General features: G+C 40.2%; 1 protein-coding gene across 2 annotated transcripts in view; it reads right to left on the reverse strand.

Annotated features, from left to right (window-relative positions):
- Tox (thymocyte selection associated high mobility group box) overlaps positions 1-23,665 on the reverse strand; it is a 302,843-nt gene that overhangs the window by 47,923 nt on the left and 231,255 nt on the right. For both annotated transcript variants that reach the window (XM_021160035.1, XM_029476656.1), the window contains exon 5: positions 7,433-7,714. In XM_021160035.1, the coding sequence (XP_021015694.1) occupies positions 7,433-7,714 (282 nt within the window). The remainder of the gene's footprint in view (positions 1-7,432; positions 7,715-23,665) is intronic.

Consider the following 23,665-nt stretch of genomic DNA (forward strand, 5'->3'; position numbering starts at 1 on the left):
CAGTCTCTAGATGGTCCATCCTTTCGTCACAGCTCCAAACATTGTCTCTGTAACTCCTTCCATGGGTGTTTTGTTCCCAATTCTAAGAAGGGGCAAAATGTCCACACTTTGGTCTTCATTCTTCTGCTCAAGCAATTCCTAATTAGTTCTCTCTCTCTCTCTCTCTCTCTCTCTCTCTCTCTCTCTCTCTCTCTCTCTCTCAGTGGGCTGTGCACAGACAGCCTGGTCTCTATTCGAGCATAGGTCTTGAACCCTGGAGCCCCGGTGGGCAGAGATTTCCACCTACATGGGACAGGCAGGAGTTTGGCAATACCTCCTAGGCACCTGGCTCCTGTCATGTAGCTATAGCCTCCCACAGCCTCCCTGCAGAGAGGTGTGTGACGATTAAGTCACTCTGACAATGTCCCAAGCTTCTGGCATTCTGGCTAGACTCCACCCCGACGGTTACCTGACTATAGCCAGGTATGCTCCTCCCCACAGTTACCTGATAGTCCAGCACGCTATAAAGGGGGCTGCTTGGCCCCTCCTTGCTCTCTTTAAGCTCTCACCTTTCTAGCTCTCCTTCTCTCACTCCCTTCCCTACTCTCTCCATGTGGCCATGGCCGGCCTTTTTCCCTCTTTCTACCTTTTCTCTTTCTCCCTGCCTTTCTACAATAAAGCTCTAAAACCATAGACTGTCTCTGCTCATCAAGGCCTGCCATGCTGAAATGATGGGATAGGCTTTCTCCTAACCTCCCACCAGAAGGCCTTCCTACGCGCCAATGGGACCAAGGACTCTCGCCTGCTTGGGAAACACCCAGCACCCTCTCCCTCTGCCCTCAACTCCCTTTGGCCCTGGGGGCTAACTGACCCGACCCTGGGGCCCCTACTCTGTTCTCAGCTCCTCCACAGTATCCAGCGTGGGATGCCTGAGACTGAGAACTTGGTACCTAGAACTGCCCCTTGTCCACTCTCCAGAGAGCTGGGATTCCATGGCTTCACACAGCCAGAAACCCACACGGGGCCTCATGGAAAGCATGCAGCAGTCCTTCCGTGTCTGCCTGCCCAGAGCACAGGAACTCTGGCGGGGATGCAGGTTTTCTCCCACTTCCTTTACTCCCCCCCCCCCACTACACCACTGCCCCTCCCCCTTTTCTCTCTGCCTCCTACTTGCAGATAACTAGGTAAATCTTTCAGCTACTGCTCTAGCCATGCCTGTCTTCCTGGTGTCATATTCCCTACCATGATGGTTCTGGATTCTAAACTCTGGAACTATAAGCTCCCACTAAACTTTTTTTTTTTTTTTTTTTAAATAAATGGCCTTAATCATGGTGTTTTGTCTCAGCAACTGAAAGGTAACTAAGATAGAGCATTTAAATATATGAGAAAACTATTATGTAACTAAGAAAATATTTAGATTTGAGAAAATACTGCCAAAAATGTACTTGAAAATACAGTCACTAAGGATCATTTAAATTTCAGATTAGATATAGGTGAAAAAAAATAATTACCAACTAAGATACAAAGATAGACAATTTAGTAAGAATCAGTATAGCTGGTAAAAAAAAAAAAGTTGTACAAAAGCATGTTGGGCAGAGGAGGGATCTGTGGAGGATGAGAAGTCTAGCACAAATCACCGGAGAACTACCGAATGAGAAGGGAGCAAGGAGCAATATCTGAAAAAAGAAAGTGGTTGAAAGATTCCAGAAATGAAGTACAGAGATAATTAAAGTCAGAATAAGTGTGACGAAGCCCATACACATCACCTGGAAGCTGAAGAACACCAATGGCAAGAGATTTTCAAACCAATCAGAGGGAAGAGACAGGTTACTCTCAAAGAAGGCATACATAGTGGATCTCAAAAGCAACAACAGAACCCAGGGCTCAAAAGAGTAAGACGATAGCCTAAAATGCTGAAAGGTAGTGTCCGTCAGTCTAGAAATATATGCAGAGAGATGGTCTTTAAGGTAAGCCTGTTCCCAGCAGACCCACTCCAAAAGAACACTTTAAAATTAAGACAAAAGTAATGCTAAATGAAGATGATATGTATAAATAAAATTGGAGGAAAAAGAGGTGCAGGAAATAATAAACATGGTATTTAATGAATTTTACTAGGTTAAAGAATTAAAAATTATAATTAGAAGGATCACTAGCAAAACTAGAAGTGTTTAAATCAGGAGAAAGAGATTTAGACTTAGTAGTCATCTAAATAGTAAAGTAAAAATATCAATTAATTTATACCTTTCATGCATAAAACCCATTCAAAAAACTAGACTAAATCCCAGGGTAGAAAGAGAAGTTTGGCATACAACCCCATAGCCATGAGCTACTGGCCCTTGTTAGCTGCTGGGGAACGAAGAATCATCTTTCTCCATGAGCGTAGCTACTGTCAAGTCAACTGCAATCCAGCGGAAGACAACACATTCAAGAATATTTTGAGACCACAAATTATTCTTGAGGATATGGAAGGGACAGTGGATTTGGTGTGACTTGATGAATGAATGTCACGAAAACATGTTAGAGGAAACTCAAAATTCATAAAGATCTAATAAAAATAAAAGTAAGAAAACAAACATCAGTGTTCCTAGTCTTAAACTCAGAGATGGTGGGATGAAAAAAAAAAAACAAAAAAAAATCTTAAAGAAGGTGTAACTAGTCATATAAAACACCTGTGGCGCAAATAGGAAGAAATACAATGAGAAGGAGAGATGGGCCCGGCTGTTTGTGTGAATGATGTAACTGTTCCATTTCAGAGTAAAAAATCACTTACCCATGTGTCCTTTATGAGACACATGTAAACATAAGGATGTTTTCAATGGAAAAATGAAAGCAAAAGCAAGCAAAATTCAACTCCATATCTACGGTGATTCATAACCTATAATTTAATTAAAGGAACAGCTAACTATATTCCAAATACACTTGTAACGCCAGGTACTGTGAGGGTTTTGAAGAGGTTGTTAAATTACAGGAGCTAGATTCTAGACGGCGAGCTGCAAGCTGCCTGACTTGGTTTTTTTCTTGCCTCTTCTCTGCAGGTCTCATTTGTGACTTGAAGCTGTCATCAGAGCTCCAGAGCAATGAAGGCCATGGGTGGTGCTTGTAAGATGATAATTAATTCTACTGCTGTATTTACTGGTGTATTTTCTGTCAAAACAGAGCTATTCCATTTAATTGTTCAATTAGATAATCTGGAATCAATATGTAATTGCTTAAAGACAGCATGGTGTGTTAAGAGGGATGCTCTGAAAGCTGCTTTCACCCGGCTGGAACTCCGTATTCCTGTGTGGTTCACTCCTTATAAATGATTTCAGTTATCTTTTGACTTAATGCTGGTTCATATTTAACTAGAGTTGTTGCAATACAACATTCCACAGAAATCCTACACACACATAAAGGAGAAAATACTGTATAATTCTTAAGTATCATAAAAAATACTTAGTTTCAGCAGAGGATTTTTTCCTAGCTGTTTAACACACGTAAGAGGAATATAACACACACAAACATTAGAGGAATTCTGAAGCCACGGTCAGCAACAGCATTCTAAAGTAGAATAGGGGATGGATTTTCTTGAGATGGAAAATTTAGTTGAACAGAACCTCTGGAATGTTTGTGAAAAAGAAAAAAGTCATTAAAAAAAGCAAAACAAAACAAAACAGTTATTTCCTGTCTGAAAGAACTGCAGGGACAAAAATGGAGAAGAGCATGAGGAAAAGGAGCTCCAGTGACAGATCCAAAGTGGGATCCAGCTCAGGGGGAGGCCCCAAGGCCTGGCACTAATACTGAGGCTATGGTGTGCTTACAAATGGAGGCCTAGCATGACTGCCCTCCCAAAGGCCCAACAAGCAGTGGACTGAGCCAGATGCAGAGAGTTACACTCAACCAATGGACAGAAGGCAGGCACCCCTGTGGTTGAATTAGGGAAAAGCTGGAAGAAGCCAAGGAGGAGGGCAGCCCTATAGGAAGACCAGCAGTCTCAAATAACCTGGACTCCCGAGATCTCTCAGACACTGAGACAGCATATACCAGCTAATATGAGGCCCCCAACACATATACAGCAGAGGACTGCCAGGTCTAGACTTGGTCAGAGAGAGAGAGAGAGACTTGGGGCCCCAGGGAGTGGGGAGGTCTGCTGGGGTGGGGACACCCTCTTGGAGACAGGGGTGGGGGGAGGGAGGAGGTGTGTGTGGGATGTGGAACATTCTGGTGGACTGGGAGTGGGATAAAGTCTGGACTGTAAAAAAAAAGTTTAAAGAATAAATTAAAAACAGAAGAAAAAACTCCAAGGATATTGTTGAGAAATCCATCTTTTTACCCCCCCACACACCCCAAACTCGAGAGCGCGCTACTACAGAATATGAATTCTTTCACACAGGCTCACAGCCACTGGCAGAGACTTAAGCAAAGGCTTTGGAATCTGAGGATTGAGTGATGGACTGCAAGCTCAGTGGTAAAATTTCACATCAGCTTGGAGGTTTATCATACACAAGTTCATGCCTTGGGACAATTATGAGCTGTGTCCCTAAGGGGTTAACAGTAAATGGCAAAATGAGAGTTCTAAGAATTTCAGGCTCTTATCCACTCTGCCACTTGTGTAAGGTGAAGAGTGTGTGCAATGTTACTGTAGTTAAGACATATCCTGTATAAAATGTATTTTAGAAGACACCACAAATTTTGCATTAATTTTTTGAAATGCCAAGAAGGATTGCTGATAAAGATAATTGTGACACACAAGTTGAGCATTAATTCAATATATATATGAATATAATACAACACATATAATTTCTGCCTAGGTTATTGCCTAGAAACCATGAATCTCTGGCAACAATCATATGGTTGATGTCCATATTTGGGTCTAAACAATCACTGGCTGTTAGGTACTATTAGAAAAATCCATGTTTCCTTAGGAAAATGTCTTTGTCATCTAAATATTCAGCTGATATCCAGGTTTTCACTAAAGCAGTGGTTGAATTATTATTAATTAGTCTTCTAGTAGTTCCTCTTTCTGAGAATGGATAGGCCCCCACTTACCCCAGGACTGACAGTGAGGCTGAGGAGAATTTAATGTGTTTGCAGACACACTGACACTCATAGTTGGGATTTATTTTTATTTTGTTTGGGAAGTTGGCAACACATGGAACTGACTGCTGGGACAGGAAAAGTTTGCACTCACAGATCCCCAGAGCAGGAGGCACAGCTCAGTACATGGTCGCCCGTGGAGGGACCTAACTCAATGAAGGACAGAAAGGACCAGGACAATGCAGGACACACAGAGGATGTGTTGGCAGTTTTGTGTGCAGGAATGGGCAGTGTGGGCATGTTGTGAGCAGGGAAAGTGCTCGGTCAGCACAGTGTCAGTAGACTCTGGTCTTTATGGGTGGGTCTCAGTTGGCTATACCCAACCCTGGGTAGTAGTCTAGTCCTCTGCCCTGCCCACCCCAAATACCAGGGTATCCAGAGTACAGAAATACGAAAATACTGTCAATGCTATCAATAAATCAAATTAATCTATGAATTACAATTCACCTATATTTACAGTCACATAGATGACAGCCCCATAGATCTGATACTATAGTTCAGATCTCATAGCAATTCCTTTAGCAGAATGTTGGCAGTTTAACTTCTGCCAAACAAAACTCTTTTTTTATTAGATATTTTCTTTTACATTTCAAATCTATTAGATATTTTCATTTACATTTCAAATGCTATCCCTATACCCTCCCCCTACCCTGCTCCCCAACCCACCCACTCCAGCTTCCTGGCCTTGGCATCGCCCTGTACTGGGGCATATAATCTTCACAAGACCAAGGGCCTCTCCTCCCAATGATGGCCGACTAGGCCATCTTCTGCTACATATGCAGCTAGAGACACAAGCTCTGGGGCGGGGGGGGGGGTACTAGTTAGTGCATATTGTTGTTCCTCCTATAGGGTTGCAGACCCCTTTAACTCCTTGTGTACTTTCTCTAGCAAACAAAACTCTTATGAAGGTGATAAGAAAACAGAGTGGTTGACACATCTGACTATTTAATAGGAAGATTTTAAAAGAAATAAAAGAGGGGTCTTGAAAGATGGTTCAGCAGTTAGGAGCTTGAAGTGATCATGTAGAACACCTGAGTTTGGTTTCCAGCATCTACATCAGGCAGTCACAAAAGCCCCCCAGGAACCAGAGCCTTGGGCCTCCTCCCAAGGACCTGTGTATTGTCCACCCACTGCCTATACATATCACAAATAAAATAAGTCTTTCAAAAAGAATGAGAATAGAAAGACAGTATTCATGTCCTGGTGGGCATGTTTACAGTAGGTAGACACACATCCTTCTCACCAGGATAACTTTGGGTGGCACTTCATTGGTAATTAGGGAGGGGAAGGAGGGAAGAGTTTCGTGTTTTCAAGCAAAAGCCTACAGGGTTTTGGTTTGGACATTTCTTTTTCTTTCTTTTCTAATCTTTTAAAAAAGTATTATACTTTAGAGTAACGACTCCCTTAAAAAACTTTAAAGGAATTTAAAGGAAATTTCAGCTAATTTTCATCTCCAATGGCATTTAAAAAACAATTTCCCACTCAAATGACTTAAAGAAAGGCATCTGGTGACCGACCCATAGGGAAGTACAAAACACTCGCACCCAGGCCTCTCTTCTACATAGTTGTCTTATGCCCTGCCTGTCACTAGTACAGGACAAGTGGGTGAGGTGCTCCCAGGATGTCATCTAACTACAACATTACAGCTTGCATTCTGACCCATCCTCACCCCCTACTCACACACCACAGGGCTTCGCTGTCTCAAAGTTCACTGGGGTGAAGCTATAACTCAGTTTTGTACAGGGCTTTCCTAGAGTGGGTTTGACCTCCAGCATTCCACACCTCCCAGTACTCAGGAGGTGGAAACAGGGCCATCAGAAGTTCAAGGTCAAGACAGGCAGTAGTGGCACATGCCTATAATCCAAGCACTTGGGAGGCAGAGGCAGGTGGATTTCTGAGTTTGAGGCCAGCCTGGTCTACAGAGTGAGTTCCAGGACAGCCAGGGAAACCCTATCTTGAAAAAACAAAAAACAAAAAAAGAAGTTGTTCAAGGTCCTCCTCAGTTACATAGCACCTCAGGCATCCGAGGTTAGCCCATGCTCCATGAGATCCTTGCAAGGAAAAAGAATGTCCCTACAGAGATACAGAAGGGAGTAAGACAGGCTCAACTGCAGAAGTGAAGTGGAACAGAGTTTAACTAGCATTACTCAATTTGTGAACCATATACATTTTAAGAGTTAAAACAATCTTTGTGTTACATGTATACACACAAACATACACACATACACACTGAAAGGACAAATAAAGAACTTAAAAGTATAAGGCAAGCACGTGGTTGCTTCATTAAGCAAGCATACGCTTCCCACCAGTATTTCTCATAGGGAAGACACCCAGGCCCTCCTCACATGCCAATGCAGGTGGCCAGCACAGGTCATACCTTGGAGGTGTCCTCACACTCATCCTCATGCACTGAGCTGGACGGTGAAGGGGTTGCAGACTTGCTCCCAGGTGGAGAAGGGGAGTTGTGGGGGACATTAGTTCCTCCCATGTTCAAGCCCAACTGTGCACTCAGCTGCGACTGGTTGATGGTGGTCAGCTGGCCGGGCTGCATCATGCTTGCCTGCTGTCTGATGTCTGTAGGCTGGCCTCTTGGCCTCATGGCTGCCATCTGAGGATGGGAGCTGTACTGAGCTCCTTCTGCATTCCCAATATCTTGCATCTAAAATAAATGAATGAATAGATACATTTTCAGAAACATGCTTCTTGAAAGGTTTATTTTTATTTTTATGTTTTGACTTTTTGACAAAGGGTCTCACTATGCCAGCTCAGGTTACCATGGGATCCATGATTCTGCTGCTTCAGCCTCTGTAGTTAGAGATGAACGCTATCGGAACCAGCTTAGAAAAGTTTCTTTAACTTGTAGGTGGTGGAATGTGCTTCTAAGCAGAATATACACTAATATTCTCTGTATTATGATAATTGTAACATATAGATTACTTTAAAGAACATAAAAAAAATGGAGCTTGAAAACTGTCAGCTGTACTGCTGTCTGGCATGGAAAGGTCCTGGGTTTTAATCTCATTATCACAAACATCCAACCCAAACCAGATTTTCATAATTGGGTCAACATTGTATTTCATCACCCAAGACCAGGTAGGAACCTAGTTCTATTTTTGTTCTGATAAATAGACATCTTATTGGCTTACATTTACACGTTGTAACACTGTATTTATTTATGTGATAAAGATGTCAACATGCTGGTTCTTGTCAGAATGAGATCCAAATTACAAAGTCATTTGTGATTTTAGTATCACAGCCTCCCACTAAGCCCTGTGTCTTCATTCTAATCATTTAAGGAAGGTTTTAGAAGACAAGAGGATGAGCGTTCTCAGTTTATATTTTTTGAGAGTTTCATACGTGATTAAATTGTACTTATATCACTTCTATCCCTCACCCCACATCCCCCATTTCATATTTATAATGTACGCACACACGCAAGAGCACACACGCGTGCATACATACACACAAATGTATGTTTAAAAACCTTGACAGTCCTTTAGCTGTCGTTTTTATGTGTTCAGGGCTAACCAGTGGGGATCAGATAACCTATCAGAGAGCTTGTCCCTTGAGAGAACCAATCATCCTTGCCTCAGAAGCCATTGACTACCACTGTAGCTCTTCATTTAAGGTTGGGTGTACTGGCTAGTTTTGTGTCAACTTGACACAGCTGGAGTTATCACAGAGAAAGAAGCTTCAGTTGAGGAAATGCCTCCATGAGATCCAACTGTAAGGCATTTTCTCAATTAGTGATCAAGGGGGAAAGGCCACTTGTGGGTGGTGCCATCCCTGGGCTGATAGTCTTGGGTTCTATAAGAGAGCAGGCTGAGCAAGCCAGGGGAGGCAAGCCAGTAAAGAAACATCCCTCCATGGCCTCTGTATCAGCTCCTGCTCCCTGACCTGTCTGAGTTCCAGTCCTGACTTCCTTTGGTGATGAACAGCAGCATGGAAGTGTAAGCCGAATAAAATCTTTCCTCCTCAACTTGCTTCTTGGTCATGATGATTATGCAGGAATAGAAACCCTGACTAAGACAAATTGGTACCAGGAGTGGGGTATTCCTGTGACAACCTGACCATGTTTTGGGGTTTTGTGAGTTTCCTCCAATTTTTTGGGCATGTCAAATGCTGTGACTATCATTCATGTCTTGCTTAGGCAGTCACATGGAGATTTCAGGGTTGCAGTTCCATGCCATGTGTATAAGACACTCTCTCCCTGCAGGTGCTCTGGTTCAGTTAAACCTTTATTGAATACCCAGAATTATCTCCTACCCACCTTCCTCAGAATGCTTATGGACAGGTATGTACCAATTGATTAATTGACTATTGCAGTGATTTGACTGTGCAGACAGATTTGAAAGTAAGGCTCTAAAACTGCCACGTCTCAGTATTAATCCACTATGCTATCAGAGTGACTGCTTTTCAGCCTTAACGAGACTCCCTCTTGTAATTCAAGCAATGAATTTTGTCTCTGTAGGATTAAAATGAAACACGTTGGGAGATGAAGCACTTAATGTTATCTGGAGGTCAAATGCATTGTGTAGGGGAGTATGGTGGATTTCACTTAACATTTCTCTAGCAGTTCAAACCTAACACATTAGTGAATGGTCCTGGTATATATTGGTGTGGCTTGTTTAGTTCCCTGTGAGAAGGATTGTTTAAAAAGTGCTCAAGATGAGAGAACAGGGTGGAGAATATGGACAAAGATGCAGTGAAGGACTTGCTAGTTAAAAATACACAAGAAACTGAAAACTCTAATTAATTCTAGCTGCTGTTGCATAGCAAAAAAAAAAAAAAAAATTCCACATAGACTTGAGAGTCGAGTCAATGAATTTTTTTTTTTTTTTTTTTTTTTTTTGTATAGCAGCAACATTATTTTTGCCAGTGTGCACAGGCCATTTCACAACACTAACTAGTCCAGCTGAGTGTAGACTGAGGCTGTGCAGGTCTGGAGCCTGTGTTCTTGCTTCCTGACAGGCCTTGCGTTGGGCCATTCACCCTCTGGCTGTTCCCCAACTCCCAGGCAGGCTCCATTGTTCGTCCTTGAGTTGCTGCACCTTGTGTTCTTGGTGAAGCTTAGGTTGGTTCCACAAGTTATCTAACTTCCTGGTCTGAACCAGCATCTATTTTTCGAAAACACAAACTGTATTGCTCCAGGCCTTTAAAGGCAAATCTAATTCTCGAAGCCACCCCTCCCTGAAACAGTCACGGGAGAGACAGCTCTCACAGATATCCTGCCGTTTTCAGAGGGTACCGAGAAAACCAGAATTGACTTTTAAAAGAAGAGGGAACATAAACTATTTTTTGAAGGGCTTACTCCCAAGTGTATTGAACTCCTATGCCTCGTAGCATTTCCCACAGCTTTAATTATGGGTCCGGAAAAGTGGCCACCTGTGAATGAGCACTGTCCTATGGCACAGCCTCTTTTAATCCCGCCTCCTGTAAATCGCTCAGGTGCGAATTCAGTCTTGGTGCTGCAGGGAACACGTTCCATAGCTCTGTGAATTAAGAGTACTTGCCAGCTGAGTCAGACTTTAACTAAATCATCTTTCTAACAATGCGGAACAACTTGATACCTTGATTTCTTCTTCCCATACACCTCTGGTTCCAAAGCATGCGCCATGTGTGACATGTTTTGAGTCCATTTTATCTCATCTGTGCAGAAATCTGGTAGTTTTAGCCTGGTGCTTCAGGTCTAAATTGATTTTCACACAGAGGCTCCAGATTCGTGGCATTGAAGTGTTCCTTACTGAGGGACAACCTCCCTTCCAAAGCACCAATTTCTTTTACTGTTTTGCAAAATATCCAATTTTTCTTATGCTAATTTGTGTTATTCTAAGTCTGTATTCTTGCTGCTTCCTTAAAGAGGAAGTAGTCTTCGACCATGGTGGAGCCAAGGATCATGTAGGTAAGGACTCACCATGCCACCAATGGCAGCAGGCTAGGCAGGCAGACATTTTTGACACTGCACCAGGCAAGCATAAGCAAGAGACCATCACCAACTCTTCAGGAGCCATGTGCTCAGATACACTGAAATCCTAGCACCACCGTGACATTCCTGATTAGGAGAAGAACACAAATGTTGTGTTGCTTTCATGGGAACCATTTAAGTTCCCCCATATGGGGGAGGGGAGAATTAAGGTAGATGATGTCTAATTATAAAACATAATAATTAGTGACCTCATACAAGCCAGCAAAGGCCTTTGTTACCAGTCTCCTCCTGAGGTGCACTGGTTGGTTGGTACTCCTTGATGTCAGATACAAAATTTAATCCAGCCAGATAGTTTTCTGTTTTCCCCCATATTTTAAATTTATAGTGAACAAGTGTGTAAAGTCACACTTATTAGTGATGATTTTTTTTTCTGTGTTCTTTTCTTGTTCCTGATAGTAAAAATATTGGATAGTGGTTAGAGCTGGAGGAAATGGCAGGGCTATTCAGCAGGGCTCTGAGGTGGCTGGAAGAACAATGAGTAGAGGGGCTTCGGTCTCTGAGTCTCTGATTAAGATGGTTATTAAGGACACCATCTCTGCCGATTTGTCACCCCATGTCTATCTTTTATATGCTGCTAAAGGTAATTTTGATTGATACAACCTAATTGGTTATAGACTATGTTTTTCAGCACTGTGAAGAACCCATCATCATATTTTTGTGAACTGGAATGTAGAGGAGTTTTGGTCAGGTAGAGTCTGCATAGATTGGGCCGGCTCCATACAGGGTAATGCATACCCCAATCATCTGGGGATTTTATCTGCTAAGCCCCAGCACTCAAATGCACTAGAAGTAATGTCCAATGTGTTTATTTATCACTTTAAAACATTAGTAAGCTCTATACTATCTATTAGTACTAATATACTATTAGTACTATTAGTAAACTCTATAACTATACTATTGTTATTGTACAATAGTATTTTCATACTTATGGGAGTAAAAATGACAATTAAAATAAAGGAGGAAGATTATAATGATGAAGGGGAATTTCATATGCACCCCTTCAAACCTTTTCCCAATTAATGAAAACCCAAAGTTCCATCAGAATTGATTATGAGAGCAGGGTAGACTGTCCATTCATTCTGCCTATGCCCTGCTCTGGGATGGACCTTCTGACTTGCATGGCACATCCCTTCTACAACAGAAGAGATCCAGGTTTAAGATAGTGGGACTCACTAGGTACAACATTTGACACACCTTTCAGCATGTGTGAGACCTTTGATTTTTTTTGGAAATAGAGAGAAAACCCAGGCCCCTATTGCCTACCAAAATAATTGTCAAACATTATTTTGGTGTGATTGGGACACCTCTGCCTCCAGAAAGTACTTGTGATAGTGTTAGCTGCACAGTGACAAATGATCTTAAAATTGTACTCTAGAATAATACAGAACATTGGAGGTTTGATGTTGGTGTTCAAAGCTCTGTGTATATAACATAATTCTCATGCCTGCTGTTTTCTTTGAACATCATCAGCATCCTTCCCAGTCCATTGTGGGAGCCTGGAAAACTATCATTATCCCTGCCTCTAGCAGACAATCTATATTGGAACAGTTGTACACATAAAACTCTAACGACAGCCCGTCTCTCCCTGCTCAGATCCAGCTGTTTAAGTGAGCAGCAGTTGGTGAACAGAGCTCTGGAGCAGGGCGAGCCCCAAGGCCTCTCTGCTAAGATGGTTTACCAGCTGCTGCATTCTGTGGTCTATGCAGGCAACTCCTGGATTTGTGCCAGATCCAACTGGAGCAGGGGAACATGAAGAATCTCAGAAGCTCTGGTGCTCACCCCTGTCTGTCAACGTTTGACACCTTTCGCTGTGGAGTGCTTTCCCCAGGGACAGGAAGAGACCCTACTGGCATTGGCTGTGACAAGTGCTTGCTCACATCCCCTTTGATGAATGTACGTCATCAAACACAAACCATTCTCAGCATCTAAGGAAAGCTTCAGAGTCTTGTTCTGGGTTGTCCATGCAGTCCTGCATGATTAATTAGGGCTGGAAGCCTAAGCAGTTTTAGTTGTTTTCTAAGGAATGATACACTGTAAGAGTCTATGAGAAGAATGTAAATATTGGTATTATTTAAATCTACAATTTGATTATATATTNTGATGAGGATTCAATTAATATGTAAATGCATGTATCAGAACAAATGTGTGGGTGAATTTAATAATTAAATTTTACTTATTATTCTCATAAGTACATTTCTATGAGAGAGCTTAATTTGTCTTGTTGTCTAAACAAGTTAAAGAAATTATCCTAATGTGATGGCCTTGCATATTCTACTTATTATTTGGACATGCATAATTTATACAAATATCAACATTTTGCTATTAGGAATTTGTTACTAAACAATGATATTGTCAAAAAAGAAAACAATACCTAAATACTACACAAGTTGTATTTTTAAAGAAGAAGAAAAAACAAGTTATAAAGGGAGGGTAGAACATTTAAATGAAAACATTTTCATCAAGAAAAGTTTAAAGTTTAAATTAACTTGATTTCAACACTAAACTTCCAAAACCAAGTTTACTTTTGAATTTAGTATTTTGAATTCTTGCTTTTCTTTCAAAAGACAGTTAGGAACTCTACTAGGTTTCATAGCTCTTTCCAGTACCCTAATGTGAGATATTTGTAGTTAGGACTAGTATATATTGTGAGGAACACAATTCGTCTCTGAGACACTACTCTCTCTAGAACCACCACACTGGGGGACAACTAAACCTGTGCTCAAGAAACATAGGTCCATGCTGATATGAGCCTCCCCTACTGCTCAGCCTCTGCTCCTTCAGGCCAAGGTCAGACTCATTCATGAAATGGACTCATTACTCAAGAGACTTTGTAAGTAAGAGACAAACATTGCTGAGGAGTATTACAAGAAAAATTGAAATACTTTGTTATCATCTTTAAAAATCTTCTCCTTCAAGATGACCCAAATAGCAGACCCTAAAGGGTACAAACAATTTGTAGACCTGACTACCTGCAGTGTCCCCACTGGGCCTGGCTCCTGTTTGACTTCTGTTCCTCTCATAATTAAACACAGAAAGAAGAATCTTTGTTACCCCCACAAATATGTCCAGATTTCTTGCACAAAAGGCAATCTGTTAATGTTTGCAACTGACATGTCTTCTCAGGCTTAGATTTTGCATGTTTTATGCTTAGCTCATGCAGCCATTTTGAAGGTTACAGAGCCTTTAGGAAGTAGGGCCTAACTGCTGAGGTATCTTGGTGAGGACAAGCTTTTGATAGCTTTGCAATGCACATGTCCAGTGCTTGTCTGTTCTCTTTATATCCCACCTGCCGCCATATGAATAAGCCTCCAGTGCATGCCCAGGCACTGTGACCTGTTCCATGCTTTCCTACCAGGACATGCTATAATTTCTGAAACTGTGAGCCAAACAAGCCTTTCCTGCTAAAGCTGTTGTGACAGCTGTCTTGTTACAGAGAAAAGTAATTAACACACACAGCCTTTCTACTTTTGACTTCTCCTCCTCTTCCTCCTCCTCCTATTCTTCCTCCTCTGCAGGTAAATTGTTTGCTTTCATCAAATCAGCCTGCCTGTTTCCCATGAACTATCGTAGTTCTTAATTACTTGACCTTCATTTCCACCGTTGAAAACAGAGGGATTTTTAACATTCTCACTATGCCTACTGTGTGGCAGGCATTGGTTTTGTTTTCTGGTGAACTGAAAGTGGCCATCTTGTCTGAAACGTTTTCTGTATGCAGCTCAATTTGCAGTCTGGGAAACACAACACAACATATAAGTGTCATTGGTGCCATGGTGATGAGTCTCAAGAAGAAACAAGGAGAGAAGAAAACAGTATTTGCCTTTAAGTAACTCACTGTGAGAATTAACTAAGAGAGAAGAGTGCTTTCTCAAGACTAAACTTAGTTTCACATTTGAGGTTTGTGCAGAAGTCTTTTGTTGCTCTCTTTGACAAGTTCTGGTTCATGCAGAACTGTTGATGTCATGAGTCGATGCAGCCAAGAGCTGCATCTGTGGGGACTGTCCCTAGAACAGCTTGAGTAGCTTATGGCCACAGAGCACAGGGGCTACTGTGAGATAGTAAATAGAGTTTATAACTTGGTTTTAATGGCCCCATGAGAAGGCTAGATGGGTACCTGCCCGACAGAAGGGTTAACAAGAGTGTAATGTATGTAAAGGCATTATGACTCACATTCCATCCTTCTCATTCACAAATCTTGGCCATATACCCTTTCCTGTGCAACATCACTATGGACAGGTAGTTAGGGTGTGTGCCTTTTTACCATCTAGTTATCAACTGTTTTGGACTTCGGTTGAGAAAACCCATTTCTGAATGCTTTGTGTGAATAATAATTGTCTCCCAATGTGATTTTTAAACTATTAACAATATTGTTAGGCTTGATGAAGCTTCAGTAGGCTTTAGGGCTCTTCTGTTTAGCACAAATTAGGGAAATATGAAAATTACATGTTGATGCCAACATAAGTTCAGTTCATTACAGGACATAATGACTTACGGGTGAAATGCTCTATCTTGTTTAAAGAATTTTAGGGACCGTATGATCTACCCTGTTTCCCAAGACTTGAGAATTACTACTTTCTACAAGGTTATATCACTCTGACAATAAGAATGTATAGAATGTATAGATCTGCTGTTGGTACTCCTGTGACTAGTCATGAAGGTGTTCCTTTGTCTACCTCATGCCTTTTGCATGTGTATTACAAAGTGTAGACAGTGCTTTGCTCTAAAAAACTGTCACCCATTATCAAGTGTGTCCCACAGTGCTCATGTCTGTTCACATCTCCTTAACTTTAATGTGCACAGAGACAGGAGAGAATAATGGTATCTATTTTGTTTTTTGTTTTTTTTTTCAGGATACTTTCAGGGACTATGAGCACTGCAATATGAAGAACAACCTGGAAGTGCAAGTGATGAGGAATTGGGAAATCCTCTGAGACTCTGCTCTGAGAGCAGTAGCTTACTGCTCAGAACTGCCTCTGCCTGTTCATGGCAGCCTGCACCAGCCAAAACAGCACTCCACACTATATTTAGATCCTATTAACTTGTGTTCTCATCTTTTCCACTGCGATGTTGATGGGATGCTGGTAGAAATGGAGATATGAGTGGCATGTTGACCTCTTCACAGCGGTTCAGAACGGGGACACTGGAGTTCATCTGGAGGCTCTGAAATCCCTGGAAGCACACAGCACCCAGCTCAAAAGCACATCCTGGGAAGCAGAATTAACTCTCGGCTTGCATAAAAGAGCTTCTTGGACGGGTTCTTTTTTTTTTTTTAATGTTTCCAGCTTATTAAAATTTTGAAGAAAAGTGCTGCTTTAAATTAGCCTTTTATTATGGAACCCACCCAATAATCCTTCTAATAATATATTATAAAACATTAAAATAGCATGAAACCCAGATAGAAAAAGGCTAGAAATCCTGTCCTGTCGAGCATAGTATTAATAACTTGGGGGGAAAAAAACCAGTCCGAGAAAATTATAATTCGTTTGGTTCCTTTAAAGTGACTGACTCTGTAAGTGACCTTAAGCTCCTTTAAAACAATTATGATTCAAATATTTGTCTGGAAAAATTGTATAGTCTGTTAGATGATTGCATGGATGTAGTTATGCACAGTCTCTCTATTCCTTGGTATGACTGACTTAGTCAATCTCAACACACTTCATTCATTTATGCTCTTACACACTTTGAGTCATATAAAGTCAGGGTCTCAAAACTAATCATAAAAAATACTGACTGCTATTCATGCTAACATAATAACCTTTTCTTTAAAACAACTACCAATAAATTTCATTATAAGAAGTTATTAAAAGGGTTAAAAACCTATTAAATGTCAAAAAATTTGCTTGACTCAAACTTCTAATAAAGAAAGAGAATAGGCTTTCTTTCTAAATTATTTAAATCTTTACTGACTGTGCAGTGAACCATGAAATTAGAAAAGTGTTATTAGAAATGTTCACTGGTTTTTATAAAAGTTGGAGTACAGAATGTATCAAGCCATGGTCTTTAACAAGACTAGTTGGAGCAGCAAGTTCCTAATCCTAGTATACGGCTTCTTCTGATAGAAAGGTCATAATTAAAACCATTCTGTAAAATGGTGATAATAAAATTATGACTTCAGAAGCTCACATGCTCATTTTGAATATGGGAGATACATGCTTTAATTTTAATTTGGACAAATAACCTCTATTTAATCAATGATTAGGTTTTAATAGTGGCTAATTTTAAACTAGTGTTAGCTTGATATAACCATCATTTATAGGTTTATCACTTACCAAGTTCACACTGAAATTAGAGACTTATGATCTAAAGAGTTAAAAATCATAATGATATTAATCTTGAATGTCAGGTTAAAAATAAAATGGGTAGAAGTTATTCTCTCTCTTTTTTCTTTCTCTTTTCTCTTCCTTCCTTCCCTCCTTCCTTCTTTCCTTCCTTTCTTTCTTCCTTCCTTCCTTCCTTCCTTCCTTCCATTTTTATTGGGATAGGTTTTACTATGTAGTCATGGCTAGCATGTGACTTGCTACATAGATTAGCCTGGCCTCTTACTCACAGAGATTCACCTGTCTCTGCTTCTAGAGTGCTGGGATTAAATGTGTGCACCATGATGTCTGGCCCTGATAGCAATTATTAGTATAACAAACATAGATTTTCATGATCCCTAAAAAACAGTGTTTAGCACATTTGATTAAAATTGTTGTAGAACCAAAAACCAGTTTCCTATCCACTATAAGTCTCCTCATTGGCTCAATCCTGGCCTTAAGTAGTTGTGGTTCTCAGGTCTTGTATAAATAATACAGAATACCTACAGATACTCATTACACACCAATCAGAGTGTTTAACGTTGAGGGGCACCACACTATTGAACCCTGGAACATCCGGAGAGACTAACTCCATCATCTGTGGTACAGTGCCATGAAAATCCAAAGATGCAAAGAGGCAGTTCTGAAGCCCTGTAGTCGGTGAGGTTAATCACAACCATTGCAACCTGTCTGATCTCCAAGCTTGACATCTAAACTAGTCACCTAGTGTATGAGCTCATATTGACATGTTCAAAGGGCTTGCCAATGAAGATACAGCTGGAACACAGAGCTACTGAATTGTCCTTGTATAGGAAATTTGATGTAGGGCTCTTTTTCTAAACACTCTGCCTGGTACTGAAGAGGACCCTGGAAAAATAAAGGTAGATAAGAAGTATCCTATGTTCAAGGCTCTGCCAGGCAGCCAAACACATACATGGGGGGCGGAGGGGGGATACTGTTCTGATCAAAAGTACAATAGAATTGCAGAGACCACTACTCCAACAGGGAAACTGCACTGTAGTAAGACCCCAGCAAGCATCCTCTAGAATGAAGAACTCTGTTTAATGAGGGAGGACGTGTAAGAATGGAAGGGGTAGAATTTCACCTATACATGTGACGATTGCATTTTCAGAACAGCAATGCTTGTTGATAAAAATGTGAGCTATGTTGTGTAAGTGAAGGAAGAGATCCAGTTTGATATATGAGGAAACCAGTTTTAAAACATGTGCCTCAGAGCTATCTGGTAGGGAATTGCATGTCATAGTCAAGGGTCACACCTCCAAAGTCCTCGGATGCCTCCTTCATCTGGTAATAGTTGATGATAATTTAGCAGAAAGATCTTTACGAGTTCTTAAATTGAGGCTCAATGATCAAAAATAACTTGTATTTTTTTTTCTGAACCCTAAACAACAAAACAACAATAACAAACAACCTCCACCCTAAAATAGTTGTGGGCAAAGCAATTTCAATTACATGTACCCTGGATCTATTCAAGACACATACAAATTATGGTTTTATAGATCATTTGACTCAAACATTTCAATAACAATATTTTTATTTTTTAATTTATTTTTAAGTGTACGGATGTTTTGCCTGAATACATGTCTGTGCATCACATGCCTGCCTAGTGCTCACAGAGGCCAAAAGGAGGCATCAAATTCCTCTGGACTGGAGTTTTAGAAAATTGCAAGTGGCCGTGTGGGTGCTGAGAACTGAACTTAGGCCTTTGGGAAGAAGGCCAGTGCTCCTAATCATGGAACCATTTCTCCAGCTCCCACCCCTTTTCATTTTTGTTTCTGTTGTGACTCAGGCCATCCTGTAGCTAGTTGGTAGAGTAAGTATATTATCAAAGTAAAAGTCAAGCAAGGCACTAAGCAGAAGAAATGCAGAGTGTTCCAGCCTTGATGTGGCTTCCTCTGTCTCCCAGAGTCATTAAGAGACACTATTAGACACTTTGGGACACACAAGAAAGTTTGAACCAAATCTCTCATCTGGAATGGGCACTGAGTGTATTTCTTGCTTAGAGCAAGTTTACTTTTTCCTTAATAGTAAAGAATAAATGAATGCTTCCTGGGCTTATGGCAGAAGAAGTTAATGTTTGCAAAGTACAAATTTGCAGTCTCCCCATATGTTGGGGCTTGGTTGACAGCTGAAGGAAATCTTGCAAAGTGATTGAATCTGAAGGGCTGAGACCTATGAATCATTCCCTTGGATTCATGGTATTCTGGCATTATTGGGAGTTGGGTTAGAGAAGAAGGTGTGGCTAGTTGGAGGAAGTATGACAGTGGGGCCCCCTTTATGATGATAGCTTCCTTAGTTTCTTCCTATAATAATCCTGTAACCCTGATTTCCTGAACACCACAATGTGAGCTTCTTTGCCACATCCCCTCTTTCCCACAACCATGGTGATGGACTGAAACTTTAAACTTCTTTTCTCAGGTTTTGGTCTCAGTGCCACCAAAGCAAGCAGCCCAGCTGGTAGCAAGGACTTCTATTGGAGTTGGCTTTCTGAACCTGCTATATTCAGTGTTTAGTGAGTGGAACTCCAGAAGCTGGGAAGCCTGAAAAAAAAATCACTGCTGCAGCATTGCTGTAAGCTTTCGAACTGTGTGACAGTTACACCAGAGGAAGGGAAAACACACAGGGCTCAGGCGTGGTTCTTGACAAGGCAGAAGCTAACTTCCAATACAAATGCAGTTTAAAGTAAGTTACCTCTAAACATCCATGCTGTGTCATCTGAATATTTTCTGAAATCATAACTTTAGTAAGATACCCAAAATTTCCCAAGAAAAAGGGGTATCTTATGAAATATAATTTGAGTTAAATTGAATATCCCAGTATTCCTTTTTGTTTTTTTATCACCTAAAGTTGTTCTTGAATATCTCTTCCACTTTTCTGATCTAGTGATGGAGCTGTTATTTGTGTTCTCGTGGGTGAGTATAAGACTAAACACAATCATCTCAGCTACCCTGTGCTTTCACGACTATGGAGTATAGAACCGACCAGATTAATTACATGAGGATATGTGGACACATCCCTCCTAGTAAAGTTGTTCTGGGTTTAAAGAATTTTGTAGGAAGAAATGGAAGTATGTGGGGTGATAAGAGAGGGGAAACAAGACAGCTATATGCGGGGGCTTGTTTGTATGGAATATTAATGGATATTTTAAGAAAAACACTTTAACCAGAATCACAATTTAATTGTCTTATTGTTTTCTACATTTTAATAATAGCAGTGACTTGTTTTACCACCCCTCCCAAACTTTTATTATCTTAGATGAGGTTTAATGTCTATTTGAGTTCAAATCCACATTGTGTATCAACAGAAGTCCTTACACTGGAAGATCCTGAACAGTTAAGGCCTATTGGACTATTGGCAAGGGTACAGCCACCAGGTGCTAGTGAAGTCCAGCAGGGGCAGAGACTTGGCCATTGATTAAGATGGTAGTCTAGGGTCTGAATAATTGGTAGGCTAATATGACCAATAAGTTCAAAACCACAGGAATAAAGAAATAAGCAATATTTATTATGAAATCTTAATTGCAACAAATGAACAAACCAGACAGAATGCTTTACTATGTGTGCTTTTGGACATATGTCTTTGTGCTTTCAGGTCTTTTCATAAGCAGTGCCACGAGGCAATCTCTGTTTAGGTGAATTTTTCCTAAATGTTATCCTGGCTCTTAAAAAAAAAGTCAATTGATAGAATGACCATTCAGAACAGAATATAATTAGAGTCTTTATTAATCAACCATATATATTGATACTTAACAATTGACCATAGTATATACATTATATACTTGTGAATTTTGCTGGCCCTTTATTCTGTGGTAATAAAACAATTCAAATGCCAACATCAAATTGAGTGGCTTTAAAAGAACATTAGCTGCATGTTACAGCAAAGCAAGGCATTTCTTGCAAGTTATGAAAAATGCACTTTCCTTGTGGGTAAAATGAGGTTTAATGACTTGGAAATAAGTTCATGATTCCTCTGTATTGTATTTATATTTTTTGTTTCTAAAATATATTTATCATCTCTAGCTTAATTAGAAGACCCCTATTGACAGCTCCAATAAATAGGAAAAATATCAACTGATCAACCGAAGAAATGGGGAAACATTCCTATTCCAAACATATAATAAGTTTGGAACTTATTCTAAGTAACAAGAAAGAATATAGACCCAGCAGTTTTTAAAATTAAAGCCATCCAATCTTTTATATGCATCTACATTTACAAAATCTAATAGAATTTCCAGTACCTATTTATTTTCTGATGGAAAATACATTTCTTTTTGGCAAAGACAAACTCAGACTTTTTGCAATAGTATATCATATCCCATTTCCTCTTTCATAGACCAGGGTATTCTAGCTGAAGACTATATCTGCCTATCTCTTATAAAGAAACAGGGAGGTTTTTTTTTAAGTTATACACTCAGCTTTTCTCTTTTTATATTTTTTTGGCTCAGAACAGGGTCTCAGAACAGATGTGGGGGGACTAGTAGAGTGGAGTTAAGTGAGTAAGTTCCTTTCCTGTGGTCTCACTCAAGGACAGTCTTTTTTGAGAGATTTTTCTCTGAGCAGCTCATCAAAAGACCATCCTTTCCAATCCGGCATAAACACAATCTAAACTCATTTCAGATAGGGCTCTGTCACCTTTAAGATGCACATGAACTTTGCAGGAATCCCATTAAAGTATGAGTGATATGATTCAGAAACTCCAGAGAGAGAACTGGAGTCTACATTGCTAATAGACTACATGGCAGAGCCCTGTGCCTACTGGACAAACTGAAGTTATAGTAGTAAGCACAGACCAGTTCTTGACTCCCTTTATCAGCACTATAAAGTCCCTTCTCTGGGTCTATTGCCAAATGTCAACCTCAACTTCAATAAAGAACAGGTCTCAGAGAGAATCTTTAGGTGATGGAAAGGCAGCAGCATCAGTTCAGGGCTCATAAACACCTATGCGAGTTGACCACTGCTCAGCAATTTCTTGTTAGTCTAAATCACACAGAATTGTCAGCTGACAATGGAGCAGTGCAGCTGGCTTTTTGGATGGGGTATCAATAAGGAAGTTATTTCTTTTTGGTCCTGAATTATTAATTGATTAGCAAAGACAAGGAAGGAAGGGTTCTCTTTATCTGTCTTGACAGTACACTGATTAATGTCAGAAATTCTTGCTCCCCAAAATATTTTAAAGGTACTTGAGAGTAGTGCCTTTTCAAAGGTATTAAAAACTTATTTAGAATTTCTCAGTGTGTGATAACTTCAGAAATAACTGAATAAAAATAAAAACATGACACAATTTGAGGATACAACCAAAGCAATGTTGAGAGAAATAGTTACTGGACGTACTAGAAAATAAGAATAATATAAAACCTGGCACCCAAGCTTTTGTCTCAGGAGGCTGGAGAAAGAAGAACAATTGAACATGAAGAAGTAGAAGAAAACAGTAAAAACCGGAGCAGGACCCTAGAAGCTGACCCCAGAATGTGGCGGCAGAGAGCCAACAAAGCAAAACTAGGTGCCTTGAGAATCTATAAAATTGTTAATATATCAAGTAGGCTATGTAACAAAAAGGTGAGAGAACAAACTGTGGATATGAGAAACAAAGAAGGGCTCTGACAACTCATTCACAAAAAAGGTAATTAAAAGGGAAAGTGAACGAACATGCTTAAAATGAATATATATAGGATATACAAAATTCACTGAAGTAAATCAAGACAACACACCCACTAAGAGAAACAGATAACATAAACTACCCAATACCCATCAAAGCAAATGAATGGTAACTAATGATCTTCCATGAAAGAAATCACCTTTGCCACTGGTATTTACCCAAAATTTATGGAAGAAATGGACCAGAGCTCTTGACATGCCTCCCCAAGCTAGAAAAGAGTAAAAGACGTTATAATTTATTCTTTGAGAGCATACAGAAGAAAAATTATACATCGATGTCTCTCAATAACATAAATGGAAACTCAATAAAATATTCACACATTTAATTCAACACTACACAAAAGACTTATACTCCATAATCAAGTGGAATGGTAGATGTATAAGACTAACATCATTCACGTAGCTCTCTATAAAATTTCCATCAAAATTCCAACTCAATTCTTCAACAAATTGGAAAGGGCAATCTCCAAATTCCTCTGGAATAACAAAAAACCTAGGATAGCAAAAACTCTTCTCAAAGATAAAAGAACCTCTGGTGGTATCACCATGCCTGACCTAAAGCTGTACTACAGAGCAATTGTGATAAAAACTGCATGGTACTGGTATAGCGACAGACAAGTAGACCAATGGAATAGAATTGAAGACCCAGAAATGAA

Source organism: Mus caroli, chromosome 4, assembly GCF_900094665.2.
Source record: "Mus caroli chromosome 4, CAROLI_EIJ_v1.1, whole genome shotgun sequence".
Lineage (NCBI taxonomy): Eukaryota > Metazoa > Chordata > Mammalia > Rodentia > Muridae > Mus > Mus caroli.